This window comes from Colias eurytheme, chromosome 28, assembly GCF_061535395.1.
Source record: "Colias eurytheme isolate Ceu_HAF_F1 chromosome 28, ilColEury1 Martin Lab GWU primary, whole genome shotgun sequence".
Classification (NCBI taxonomy): domain Eukaryota; kingdom Metazoa; phylum Arthropoda; class Insecta; order Lepidoptera; family Pieridae; genus Colias; species Colias eurytheme.
The window spans coordinates 692763-708085 of NC_143007.1; the positions used below are offsets into that span (position 1 = coordinate 692763).

A 15323-nucleotide genomic window follows, 5' to 3' on the forward strand; every position below is an offset into this window, starting at 1 on the left:
AATATAAATTTTGAAGACGTGATTTCGGAGTTCGCTAGTGTCAAAGCTAGAAGGAAGAAATTTTAATTTTTAACAAACTAAATTTGTTTTACATAATAAACAAATATTTGTAATAGGTACTCATATTTTAATAAAACGTAAATGATTATAACTTTTTTTTATTTTAACAGTTTCGATTGAGTTTTAGGGTGACACCTATAAAATCCGCCCCGGGTGCCACCTATGCTAGCTACGCCACTGTGAATAGGCTATCAGCAACTTTATCAGCAAGTTGTAAAATTTTCTCAAAATAATATTATACAACTATAGTTGTGATTTATATTTGTAAAGACTCAAAAAAATATTAATTATGATATAATTTTTTTTTATTTAATAAATTGGAAACAAATACCTTTATTTCAATAAAAATATGTGAATTTACTTGCATTGTATTATAATTTTTTGCGTTAGAAAAAAGCCTATATTACTTTATTTCAGACTATCTATGTAACAAAATTTTACTCTGTTCGATTGAGCAGTTTTATCGTGAGATTTTTACAATCACAATTTTATTTTTATACAACGAGACGTACATTAAGACCAAATCAACATTGAAATTATAAAAAAAAAACGTTTAAAAGGAATCAATTTTCTTACGATTATAATAATTAATTAAATCTAAGATCTAGAACATAATCTACATTATAAAAACTAGATTGTTAATACTAAAATGCGGAACAAAAAATGGTGGGTTTTGTTATTTTAGACTTAACACTTAACCACAACGAATATTAAAATGATATGGAGAAAGTAACTTAACAAAAAATATTAAAAAATTTTATAATTTTTATGTATAAAGTGAAGTCCCATGTCCCCAAGTGGGGTAAGGGGCAGATGCATTATACATCTGTTTCACTGATCGATTTTCCTTAGGGACAAGTAGGTGATCAGCCTTCTGTGTCCTGCCAGATCGAGACATTTTTTTTTCTTCGTCTCCACCGGGAATCGAACCCAGGACCGGACAACAACCACTCAGGACAGGACAAAATATGGTACTAACATCCTTTTAGGTGATGTATCCTTTCAGGTGGTGTGTTTTAAAAAATATCAGTTTGTAAACTCACCATGTTCTTATAAACAATAAATCTTTAAAAAAATCCTGTAGTTTTACACTTTTCAATACTTTGGAGTCTTTTTTTCACGATAACACTTAAAAAAATCACTTTTCAATACATTTCTCATTAAATTACTTTCTCCATACTATTATTATTTCACATTATTACGATAGAGGTTCATCCGTAAAATATGGGTGTTCGAGACAATCCAATGCTGTGAGTCGTTTCGCTGGATCAAATACAAGCATACCCTGAAAGTAAATAAAAATATATTTATTTATTTTATTTTATTCTTATTTTGATTCACAAAAGAAAAAGAGATACATAAAGAACAGATAAGAGGGAAATATGTACAAACGGTGGCCTTATCGCTAGGTAGCGATCTCTTCCAGGCTACCGTAAGTAATATGTAAGGATTTATTTTCAATATATATTAGTATTGAAAATAAATATTTTCGCCAGTTTCAAACTCAAACTCAAACATTTATTTATTCAATTAGACTTCTTCTAGAAGCACTTTTGAATCATCATTACATATTTTTAACATTTACCAACCGTTTAAAATATCTTGCGCTTTAATTACGACTACTATCTATACTAATATTATAAAGCGGAGAGAGTGTTTGTTTGTTTGAACGCACTAATCTCAAGAACTACTGGTCCGATTTGAAAAATTCTTTCGGTGATAGCGCATTTATCGAGGAAGGCTATCTATCATCACGACACACACAGGACACACAGGAGCGGAGCAATGCGGGTGAAACCGCGGAGCTACCGCACAGCTAGTTAATAAATAAATAAAAAAAATGTTTGCGTGTACTAGTGTACGCACGTAAGAAGTGAAACTTCTTTATGACCTTATTCTTCAAAAAATAATTTACTATATGCAACTTTACAGAAATAAATAACTTTACTAAATCACGCGTGGTAGGGATAAGAAAAAGATTGCGCGTAACGGAAAAATGTCACGCGTAACGAAAAAATGTTACACTAAATTTTTTTCCAACCCCGATAAAGAAGTTTCACTTCAATAAATATTCTTGCCTTAATAAGATCCAAAGCTTGCGGGTGTATCCTGGGCAATACATCGGCTAAATCCTGGGGAGGGTAGTCCGGGAAGCTATCCGCTACTATGGACACGTTTTCTGGCCATTCATGTCGTGGCGGTCTGCCTATTAGCCTGAAAAGTAAAAAAATATATATATTTGTAGATAAAGTCGGTTACACACAAACAATCAAAAGCGTGTTGTTGAGATATACATATGGAGACGACACCGCCTACATCACTTATGTTCCGCTCAACATACGCCATATGGCGTAACTGCACGCTCATTTTTTATTTGTTTTAAAGTGAAACGAATCAAATATGCCTTCGTGTGTGTTACGATATTGCACAAATAATACGGAAAAGTGCAAAGGAATAACTTTCATCGGTAAGGACCTAACTAGATAATAATTTTTAAAACTTAGTTAGAGCAAAAAAATGGCGCACAGATTTTGTTCGTGGTGTCTCCTCCATACGTAGTAATATTATCTCAATGTTAAAATCTTAAATTTCTGAACGAAATGTATGTACAAATGGCAGTCGCTCGGTAGCAATCTCTTCTTCTACCATTTCTAAACTAAAAAGACATATTTTAAAAGAAAAAATGTGTGCATGTACTAGTGTACACACGTAAGAAGTGAAACTTCTTTATGACCTTATTTTTCAAAAAATAATTTACTATATGCAACTTTACAGAAATACGTCGAATCACGCGTGGTAGGGATAAGAAAAAGATGGCGCGTAACGGAAAAATGTCATAATGAAAAAATGTTACACTAAATTTTTTTCCAACCCCGATAAAGAAGTTTCACAAAACAAAATTTTATTAACTGTTGTAAAATGTTGTCAAATGCAAAATTACTAATTGGCTACCTAAAGTTTTGATTTGTCCTTTGCCTGAAGGTTGCCTGGCAGAGATGGCTTTGGCTTTTGTGAGCCATAAGGCCGCCATTTGTACATTTAGAATGGTTTTGTTGTACTTTTATTTTATAAGACTCTTGTACAATAAAGAGTAAATAAATAAATAAATAACTCACCTAAATATACAATGCAGTTGTTCAGAATCACATGAGCCGGGTAACAAAGGTGTTCTTGTATGTAACTGAGCGAGCACACATCCACAGGACCATACATCCACTGCGGTGTTGTATGTCACACCGAGCAGGACTTCGGGGGGACGGTACCAAAGGGTCACCACCTTGAAGGGTTTTATAATGGAAAAGTGTTATTTTTGTCCACATATATCTCAATCTGTATATATAAAAATGAAACCCGTTTCGCGTTGTCACGGCATCACGATTGAACGGCTGAACCGATTTCGATAATTTTTTTTTATATATTCCTTGAAGTACGAGGATGGTTCTTATGTAAAGAAAACGTAAATATGTACCACGGGCGAAGCCGGGGCGGACCGCTAGTGATTAAATAAAACTTTATTAACATAATAAATAGGTACAGCTTGTATATGAAATTATGCATATACTTATATATAATACCTTCATTGAAAACACTGTTAAAAAAAACCGCATTATAATCCATAATTATGTAACTTAGAATACATAATAAGTTTCATTAATTAATTATTGATTTTTTTAATTTATTTATAATTCTAATAAAAATTATTTTTATTATCCATACAGGTAGCATTACACGCTACACCTAATAAATCCTACTAATCTTAATACTATTATAGAGGCGAAATTTTTTATGGATGTTTGTTACTCTTTCACGTAAAAACTACTGAACCGATTACAATGAAATTTAGCACACATATAGAGGGTAACATGGATTAACTCATAGGATAGGTATTATCCCAGAAATCCCACGGGAACGGGAACTATGCGGGTTTTTTAATTTTTTAACGCGTTAAATTTTTTATCTAATAAACTCACCACACTAGTCAATTTCATTTCCGTATCATATGTTTTAGCCAGCCCAAAGTCAGCCAGTTTCACTCGTCCCGCAGAAGTCACCAATAGGTTATGCGGCTTCAGATCTCGGTGAACTATCCTGTGAGAGTGGAGGAAATCTACCCCGGAGAGAATGTCGTAGGACATGCTCTGAAAAAATAACATAAATAGTTAAATACAATTACAACGAATTTTTTTAACCGTTTTTTTATTGTGATTTGAAAAAAAAATGTTGTGTGGTTTTATGAAACCACGGTAAAAGTTAAACTTAGGCACAAAATTATCGTATTTGTACGATAATTATCGTACGGTTCGAACGTCACGCGACATGCGCTACACAGACCAAAAAGTTTGAGACGATGTAATAAAAGTTTCACTTTAAAAAATCGATCATGAGTTTTAATACTACGTGTTTCACCGTACTGTCGTTTTTTATCAATATTTCAAAGTATTTGAAATTGAAAGCTAACAGTAAGAATTTAAATGAGAAATTAAAATTATCCAAAAAAAATTGTTGCATGAACTAGTTAGTTCAGATAATTTATTTACATCTATACTAATATTATGAAGCTAAAGAGTTTGTTTGTTTGTTTGAAAGCGCAAATCTCAGGAACTACTGGTCTGATTTGAAAAATAAAAAATAAAAAATAATTATGTTTTAAGATAGCCCATTCGAGGAAGGCTATAGGCTATATTGCTAAATATCATGACCAACAGGAGCGAAGCCAAACGGGTGAAAAAAATTTGTAGATAGGTATACTCTTCCACATTACGTAATTCCTGTGTCAAAGTTTATCAACCCAAGCGATCTTAATAAGCAATATTTAAAATACACAAGTCATAGAACGGCCAGTAAGCATTAGTTAAAATTGATTTAATAACTCGGGCCCCGGAATCACAGACACAATAGAAAATCTATTGTGTCGTGGACCGATCGGGCCGTTCGGGATTCTAAATGACTATAACTTTCACTATCTCCAAAAATATTATAACTAAATGAAGTAGTTCAGAACATACAGTATTTAATTTGAAGACCCCAGCCTCTGTACACTAAAAACACATAAACTTACTCTAATCCGATTCTCGCTGAGCGGACCAGGTGCTCTCTTCAAATAGGACTCCAGATCCTGTTCCACATGCTCGAAGACCAGGAAAAGGACTAATTGGTGCTCCCGTTCAAGGGACTGACCTCCGTGGCAGACGTCTAGCAATCTGAAATGAAAGAACAGACTTTATAAATACTTTATAAGAGACTAGCTGTGCCCCGCGGTTTCACCTGCACTGTTCCGTTCCTGTTGGTCTTAGCGAGATGATATATAGTCTATAGCCTTCCTCGATAATTGGGCTATCTAACACTGAAAGAATTTTTCAAATCGGGCCAGTAGTTCCCGAGATTAGCGCATTCAAACAAACAAACTCTTCAGCTTTATAATATTAGTATAGACTATAAAATTTGAATATAATATGATGTTTGATGAAAACACAAACACAATTTCTTTTTTTTTCCTATACATGTTGGTGAAACTATATCTAAGTTATACAGATGATGGCAATCTAGAAGGAAGCACCATGATTTACCAAGATACCTGAAGATTTTAAATGTGTGGCAGTATTTTAAAAATAAACTAGCGACCCGCCCCGGCTTCGCACGGGTGCAATGCTGATACTAAATACACTACAGAAAAATTGTGAACGTTGTATAGGTATAAAAATATAGCGGCCCGCTCCGGCCTCCGGCATCGCACGGGTATAAAATACATAGCCGGGCGGCCGCAAACGCTACGTCCTGCAATTTTTAAATCTGTAATATCTTCGAAAATATTCACTTAAATCATACGGTGTAAAAGGCCATATAGATCTATATTAAATGAACAATGTATCCATGGTATTTAATTGGTTAAGGATTAATGCTGTATTGGTTAAAATCGCTTCGAAAATTAGCCATTATTTGTCGTAAAAAGTAAATGACAAAAAAAAGTTATTGTGGGTTATCCATAAGAGATAGACATATACCATCGCGGACTTTTCTGTAGACCTTTTCAATGTGTATAATACTTAGTACATTATTTTGATAAAACTCGTAGGGTTCAGCCTGCGTTTGCAATGTAAATGTAAGCTGAATAAATGTAATTTTTTACGACATCACATTAGAAACCTCAAAAATAACAGTACTTCTCCACTACTTAATGGATCTTATTATACATATAAACCTTCCTCTTGAATCACTCTATCTATTAAAAAAAACCGCATCAAAATCCGTTGCGTAGTTTCAAAGATTTAAGCGTACAAAGGGACATAGGGACAGGGAAAGCGACTTTGTTTTATACTATGTAGTTTTAAAAATAAACTATAAAATTTATGTACTCCTACCTCAACAAATTGAAGACAAATTGTTATGAAATTTTGATAATTAGAAATGAGAACATGTTATATAGTATTATAAGCATGTTGAACATGTTATATTGTATATATTGTTTGGTATGCACCACCTACTTATATTCATTCTTTGTTACTGTTTTCCTTGGTTGGGTTACGGAAGAGATGGCTCTGTAGCCATAAGGTCGCCTATTGTGCAATTTATGTATATTTTACTTAATGTTATTTCATTATTTTGGTGTGTACAATAAAGCTTTCATTCATTCATTCATTCATAAGCCATTATTAAACAGTTTATTGTGCATGAAAAAAAGTACATAAAGTATATATTTACACACATTATATTATTTCTCTAGCTGCTGCCCACTACCCGCAGTTTACCTGCATTGCTCCTATTGGTCTTAGTGTTATGATAATATATAGCCTATAAACCTTTCTCGATAAATGAGCTATCCAACATCAAAAGAATTTTTCAAATCGGACCAGTAGTTCCCGAGATTAGTGCGTTCAAACAAACAAACTCTTCAGCTTTATCATATCACTAGTATATAGTAGACTAGATTTCCGCCCGCGGCTTCGCCCGCGTTTGCAAAGGAAAACCCGCATAGTTCCCGTTCCCGTGGGATTTCCGGGATAAAACCTATCCTATGTGTTAATCCAAGTTACTCTCTATATGTGTGCTAAATTTCATAGTAATCGGTTCAGTAGTTTTTACGTGAAAGAGTAACAAACATCCATACATCCTTACAAACTTTCGCCTTTATAATATATATTAGAAGATATTAGATATATTAGATCAAAGGCATACCTGACAATATTAGGATGTCTATAAGCCTCCAGTTGCCGCAGGAGTGCTATTTCTCGTAACGTAGATAGTGGGATACCATCCTCTGTGAGGGCCACTTTAACCTTTTTCATAGCGACTATTTGACCTCCATTATGTAAGTCTCTAGCTTTGTATACTGTGCCGTATGCTCCTGTAAATAATGGTTATAGTATATGTGAAAGTGATTATAAGGATGAAAGCTTCAAAATAAAACATTATAAATGGACTAAATGAATTATAAAGTTTTTGATTATAAAATACTAGTGGTCCGCCCCGGCTTCGCCCGTGGTACATATTTCGCAATAAAAGGTAGCCTATGTCCTGTCTCAGGTATCAAAATATCTACACACCAAATTTCATGCAAATTGGTTGAGTAGTTTAGGCGTGATTGAGTAACAGACAGACAGACAGAGTTACTTTTGCATTTATAATATTAGTATGGATTATGTGAATTTATAATGTGACTAGCGGTAACTCGCGGTTTTACCCGCATTGCTCCGCTCTTGGTGGTCTTGGAGTGATAGTGGATGTATAGCCTATAGCCACACTATAGCCTTCCTCGATAAATCGGCTATCTAACACCGAAAAAATTATTTAAATCGGACCAGTATTTTCTGAGATTAGTGCATTCAAACAAACAAACTCTTCACCTTTATAATATTACTACACTATAAGAATGTTGTACTTTCAAGAAAGTTTAAAATTAAAATATAGTTACCTATATTGTAGAAAAAAAAACATTTTTATGAGATGGTAAGAATAAACTTGAATCTGGATAGTAGTAATTTGATTTCATGTGTTATGTATTTATAAAAGCTGTTTTAAACTTAATTTGAAAGTTTCAAATAAAAAAATAAAAATTCTCAAGATTCAACATAGATTCAAGTATGTTTTAAACAAGGGAACCAGTTTCTTTGAAAAAGCAATGGATTATAAGCCTTAAAACAAGTGGATAGGGCATAAATTTGAATAAAATATAATCATTGAACACAATAAACACTCCCTTGAAAGAGTGGGACGGACATATCAACTATCAAGTAATGTGTGCATCTCGCTCTATAACTTGTCGGATTAATCAAAATCCGGGTTTTTGTTTTTATAATAATTTTTACTGCTTATAACCTTACTTATGAACTATGTTCTATGTTTATACGCATGCCAAAATATAGATAATTTTTATGCAAACAATGTATAAATAAAAAAATGCATTGTACACTAAAAAATGCGCGAAATATTTGACCGGCACATGGCGTACTAACTAGGTTATGATTAAATTTAAATAATGCACTTTTACAAATACCTGTTCCTATAACGTTCAATTCCTCATATTTCTTAGCCGTTTGAAATAATGCACTGACATCGTTAATTGATGCCATCGTCGGGGGTGTACTGCTACTACTTGAACTAGACATTTTTAAACACTTATAACTTTATCGCTTATCTAAACTATATTTGAGAACAACAACACTAACAAACACAACGTCTTCCCGTCTTTACATTGTTATTAAACAAGCTATCATGAACACAAAGTTTTACAAGGACAAACTGTCGTTAAAACTTTTGCGGGGTGCGGGGAAACGGGTGGGTTCTCAAAGTTATTCCAAAAACACCTGGCGTATAACCCGGATAAATGAAAAGTCACAGGAGCGAACAGTAGTAAAATGTTAAATTGCCCTGCTTCACAGACAGTGTTATATCACGTTTTTGTTTTAAATAACGCCATCTAGTTTATATCTACTGAAGTATTTGTATTTGAATTAAACAAGAAAAAAGTAGTGTGTAGGGTCACAGACTAGTACTTACATATAATACTAAAATTTTGAATTTTTATTTTTTAACAATCGAGCAAATATTGCCCTACTAATGTATAAATTTTTATTTACTTTTATAAATGCACACTAGATGTCATTGATATAAAAATTATACGTACAGCATAGTTAGCGTTTAGCTACTATATAATAGTAGTTGTATACGTAGTATATTATTATTAGTCTGTGCATAGTTATGTATTCTGTGGCATAGTCATAGAGTAATGGCATAGTCTACAAGTAGCATGAAGCATAATATCTGTAACATGTAACATCAGAGAAACAAAAACTAGATATTCTACCTACTAACTAATTTCTAACTAATTTTTAATTCTAACTAATTTTGAATTTACAATAACATTATTGTGGAATACATACAAAGAACATTTCAGAGTGGTAGCATTTTTTATCAATAAAACAATAATTAATGTATGGGTTGGTAGTAAATATTTTAAAACATTGATTATTAAAAGAATGCAAAAAATTGACACAAACAAATAAAGATTCAAAAACACCAATAATAATAAAATTAAAATAGCAAAAAACATTTTCACGGGCTCGTCCGGGATTTGAACCCGGGACCTCTCGCACCCGAAGCGAGAATCATACCCCTAGACCAACGAGCCACATGTAAAGAAGTTGAAATTAAAGATCATTTGATAATACATATGACGTATAGAATTATTTGAACAAATTATTTTTTTAATGCATAGTTTATTTATTACATTTATTTAATTCTTAATTTCAGGAGTTAAGGCTATTTTTATTACCATAACTAAAATAATTTTCTCTTAATTTTCACAAATGGGTAAAAATTTTTTTGTTATTCATTTAAAAAATCCCGCTTTGAATTTATTCCTTAGATCGATAAAATGCATGAAATAAAAATTAATATTACCACAATTTTGTAGTAAATAAGAAAACACCTAGCTGTTTTTAGAAAGTTGTTCACGAAAGGAGAAAAAAATTACCGCTATATGACACCCTATATCTATCCTTGTCTTTCATTCCTGAATCGCCATTGTTGTCTCTGTCTCTCAGGCTTATACGGATTCATTGAATCGAGTCAGTTTACTTCGAGTTGTGTTGCGCGCGCCGGTATTCGTAATATGGCGGATTGTATACGACAGAAAACAGTTTGAAAACTTTTTTAATAAATGAAAAGAAACGTTGAATGTAATCAAAATATATTTGTATTAAAATAAGTGAAATATTATTTAATAATTATTATCAGTTTGTGTAAGCGGAACTTTGTGATGGTGTGGTGAAAGTTACTAGTGAGAAATAAGAAAATGTGTGACGTTTTTTGCTACATTTAACATACTTTTGATTTGTTTTTAAAATCATTTATTTACTATTGCTCAAGTAAGTATTTTTTTAGGTATTTTTACTGTATATTTTATCTTTAAAATATAATTATAATATATTTGAGTAATAACAGAATCTAATTGGAATTACAACTACAATTTCCTTTTCCGGGTAACGACGAAGGCATTCAAATTTCAAAACCATCATTTTTAAAAACAGAAAGAAGTCATTAATATTCCTAATTAGATTTGTTCTGAGCACAGTTTCTGAGTTATTTTTGTAATCATAAAAATGTGCTAGAATTTTTCAAGCAAATCCCTACATAACTATTACATTAGGTACTCTATTACCTACCATTCTATTACAGTGGAAAAATATTATGAAGAATTTACTTAAATAACATAAAATTCGTTAAATTTTCATCATAAAGACAAATGAAATAAAAAGAATACATACGGATGTGAAACGGATCTATATATTTGACATAGAATTACGAATGAATCATATTATAAGATCACCTAATTGCAATTTTCACCGGTTCGCTGCCAATCAAAGTATTTACACAACACAGGTAGGTACCTTATTAATTTTTTATATCTACAAGAAAGCTCATTTTCAGATACATAATTATACATTAGTACCTACCTAGGTAGGTAATTAGGTATTTCAATAAATCTTCGTACCGAAGGCAGCTTTAGGTAACTATGCTATATGTACTTTTTATTAAATAGGTAAGTAATAAGTACCTAATTTAATAAAAAGTACATAGGTAGTCTCTTCTCAATCTTATTGCACAGTAGTTATTGCTTTTTAGATTATAAATTGTATACATCCTACTTACAATTGTAGGTAATATTGCTTAATATGTATAAAAGGTGACGCTAATCTCAGGAAACACGGTCCCGATTTGAAGAAACGTATAATTATTATCGTAATTTGTTTTTTTTTTTTTCTGAATAATACCACTGCAATATATGAGTTACCTACCTGTAAAACGCAACACTTGGTTACCTAGTTTTTCTGAAGTGGAACTTCTTTAGGTGCGCCGTGCGTTGAGAGTAAAATTTCAAGGTGGCGTCATGGCAATGCCGTCACGTCATGGAACAAGGCGACGATTTTGGTATCTTTGAATCTTGCCAAAGAAGTTTCACTTCTGACACGTGTGCTCGGCACACACGCTCTTTTTTTAGTGATAAATAATATAGATAGGTACATAAGTAGGTAGGTACTTACCTATAAAGTTTTATAGTACCTCAAATAAAAGCACTTTTATATCACCATAATTAAACCCACTTATTAACCGTAATAGCTAATTACAACGAAATTAAAATAACACGCCAAAGTATAGATTCAAAAAGAAAATGGCGGCACGTTAGGATTTCTAATTACCATACCTACCTAGATAATCATTGGCGTGACCCATGTTTCCATCTATGCGTGAAGATAACTTAGTTATCGGTTTACTTGCTATAGTTAAGTTAAAACTTAGATGTGACTTCGATATGCATTGAACGAGCCGAACCCGCGGAACCCGCGGCGTCACTCGCGTGGTAAAAATTAGCCAAATATAAAAATTAGCCCGAATCGGGACTATAATCTATATAGGTACCTATCTCTGTACCAAATTTCATACAGACCCGATCAACAAACAGACATTCTTACAAACTTTCGCGTTTATAATATGTATTAGTAGATAGGATTGACTAGCTGTAGGGCTGTAGGCTGTAGGCTGTAGCCCGCAGCACAACTTGGGCCTTGGCGGTAGAATTGATCAAAATAGCAAAAGTACTTGAAATACTGGATAAAGAAAATTTTGCTGAAAGGAAAATTTCTTTAGTTTTATAAAGAAATAGAACTGCATTTAAAGATTTTCGAATTCACTTATACCATGAAGGAGAATCGAACTAGCTAAAAAAAAGCAAAATCCTTAGGTAGAGTCTGTCAAGCGAGTCGAGTCCACAACCCTTTTACTGATTTCTTATAATGGCAATACTATGATCTGTCAAACAGATTGTCACAAATTCTGTTGTAACCTCGTAAATAATCCGGTTTTTGTTGAGTTTTTTAATGTTATAATGCCGAAACCTATTAAAAGTAGTGTCAGGAGCTTGTTGTTTACAATGATTAATAAATATAATCATGTACAGATTGAATCTGATGACGTATTATAGCAAAAACGACGACTTGGATGAAATCGTTTCAACATCAGGTAGGTTGGCAACAACGTGTTGATACTTTTAGCACAATTGTCTAATTTTTTTTATTTTACTGTGATGTGGTCACGATTTCCGTTTTCAGACCTTGAAACTTACTGGGGCATCTTTATGTGAAAACTACTATAAAAATTGTTGTGTTTTTTTTTCAGCCACCTTGGATGATGAATTAATAAAAAGCACAATTCATAATTATGTTAAGCAAGTCATAGCCATAGAAGACAATAAAAAAATGAAATCTGAAACAGACTATCTGACAAAAATTGCTGCTATGACAGGTTACTTTCATCATTTCGGTGCGTAATGATGATACTGACAGTGATTTTTCATTTATAGGCATTGAATTTCTTGATTCTGATTTTAGTTCTGATTGTGACCAATAAATACTTACATTGAAATGCTTTTTTTTATTTATTTCAAATATATTTTTTTTTATCAAAAATTTAAGTATCAATAAGTTTTCAGCGTGCTATATCAGTGTTGACACCTAAAACATTTTTGAATTTGCCGCCTTTTTCATGGGACTAGACTCGCTTGACAGACTCTAGGTATTTCATTCTTCAATTCGATACAAGAATAATAATAAAAAACAGCCAAGTGCGAATCGTACTCGCTTACGAAGGATGCCGTACTATGCGGACACCCCTTAATATTTTAATTTTTAGTGTTTTTTTGTTATAGCGGCAACGGAAATACATTATTTGTGAAAATTTTAGCTTTCTAGCTATCACGGTGTATGAGACAGCCTGGAGACAGACAGACAAACAGCGAAGGCTTTATAGGGTCCCGTTTTACCCTTTGGGTACGGAACACTAAAAACTGAAAGGAATTCAGCAAAGCTCGCTATCTCCAGTTTTCAAGAACTTTTCCTCCAGACTTCAGAGCCTATTTAATACTAGCGGTCCGCCCCGGCTTCGCCCGTGGTACATATTTCGCAATAAAAGGTAGCCTATGTTCTTCCTCAGGGTCTAAAGATTTTCTGTGCCAAATTTCATCAAAATCGGTCCAGTAGTTTATGCGTGAAAACCACAGGTGAAAACCATACATACATACATAATTACAAACCTTTCCTCTATAATATTAGTATAGATTCCCACCCTATATATTCTTCCAGTGCTAAAGGCTACAAGGGACCTATATATCCTATGGCCCTATGCTATATATACATAGATAGATCCACAAGGGCGTGTGTCTGTAACCCAAATACCTGGGAACCGGTTTAACACCGGCAGTAGACGCATCACCGTTCACGCGTAATTCCGTTTCAATTAATATGCCTTTATTTACAATATTATTAGTTGCAATATATGATAAATAGATTAAAAAATATTATGCTATCCGCCCGTGACTTCGTCCGCTTTCCACTCTATCTATTATAAAAACCGCTTTAAAATCCGTTACGTTTTTAAAAGATTTAAACATGCTTATTGCATACCTACCTAGATAGTTAATTAAATTGAAGAGATTGTTTGTTTGTTTGGACGCGCTAATATCAGGAACTGCAGGTTTTAAATGAAAGAAATGTTTTTGTTGAATATTTTATCAATCACACCAAGATGGCTACACAAATACAAGTTGTGGTTTAGCCTGAAAGTGTAACCAACAGATAGACTTTCGTATTTTTTATATTTTATTAGTATACACTGCACTGATAACCTCCTTTTATAAAATCGAAATGACTGTGAAACACTATATATGTAGAACTTTCTATTGCAAATGCAAAACATACAGGTAGATAACGCGAACTTTTCAAACTCAAACCACAGTATAAAGTATTATGTACAATATTTGTAATAGCAGTGTGCTCAAACTCAAACATTTATTTATTCAATTAGACTTCTTCTAGAAGCACTTTTGATTCATCATTAAGTATATAATTTTAACATTTGCCACCGATTCGGAAAGCAGCAGGTAGGTACCTAACATCTATGGAGAAGAAAATAACCGGCAAGAAACTCCATATAGGTAGGTACCTAGTTGCTCTTTTAAATCATGTCAGTATTACAATTGAATTTTACAAATGATGTAACACTTGATGTAACAGCATATATTATCATAATATGCCAAAGAACTGTCCTGTGGTTTTTACACGACAATCCTCCATGAGTTTTCATTTTCCTTAGATAAAACATTAAAAGTTTTTTTTTCTGCGTTATTTCTGACGATTTTTCGTCGCTTTGCTATAGTAAAAGAAAATACGGCCGGAGATACTTGATATATAGCCTTATTATTTATTATATATAGCCTTAACATTGCTTAACACTGAGAGAATTTTTCAAATCGGACCAGTAGTTCCTGAGATTAGCGCGTGTAAACAAACAAACAAACTCTTCAGCTTTATAATATTAGTATAGAAGAAGTCGGTCTTTTTTATACTATGTAGTGACTATAGATAGTAAAATGCATAAACAATAACACACTACAACACACATAACTAGTACAAATTACAAAACATCCTCCCGCCCGTTTGCCAAACCGTAAAACCCGTGTGACGTCACAAAGTTTACGTAAGCTCGAATGTAATGATTCACTGTATCCGTATTTTGTAACACCACCCGAGTGTGACAACCTAGCTGACGATGGTAAAGGTTTTGAACGAAAAATTTCTTTGGTCGCTTCTCTATATTTTTTTTCAATAGGTTAATTTTCATTTTCACAGAATTCATACCCATTGGCCCAAAATATAACTTAAAATTGTGTTAAAAATATTCTGTCCAAAAACAAGACGGACGTTTCGCCTGCA

The 15323-nt window shown here is 32.9% G+C and overlaps 2 protein-coding genes and 1 non-coding gene across 3 annotated transcripts in view; 1 reads left to right on the top strand and 2 right to left on the bottom strand.

Annotated features, from left to right (window-relative positions):
• Positions 1–1044: 1044 nt before the first annotated feature.
• Cdk4 (Cyclin-dependent kinase 4) lies at positions 1045–8882 on the bottom strand. Its single transcript, XM_090117557.1, has 7 exons — positions 8552–8882; positions 7234–7402; positions 5120–5261; positions 4032–4199; positions 3177–3337; positions 2139–2274; positions 1045–1345 (listed from the first exon to the last, which is right to left on the bottom strand). The coding sequence occupies exons 1-7, from the start codon at positions 8661–8663 to the stop codon at positions 1259–1261; spliced, it is 975 nt and encodes a 324-aa protein (XP_089973683.1). The 5' UTR covers positions 8664–8882; the 3' UTR covers positions 1045–1258.
• A 731-nt stretch (positions 8883–9613) lies between these two features.
• Positions 9614–9685, bottom strand: TRNAP-CGG (transfer RNA proline (anticodon CGG)). The gene has a single exon. It is a non-coding gene; the product is annotated as a tRNA-Pro (tRNA).
• Positions 9686–10120: 435 nt separating this feature from the next.
• Positions 10121–15323, top strand: part of pwn (calcium-binding EGF-like domain-containing protein pawn) — a 32326-nt gene continuing 27123 nt past the window's right edge. Inside the window, exon 1 of the mRNA XM_090117497.1 lies at positions 10121–10424. The gene's annotated coding sequence lies outside the window, so the exon portion shown is untranslated. The remainder of the gene's footprint in view (positions 10425–15323) is intronic.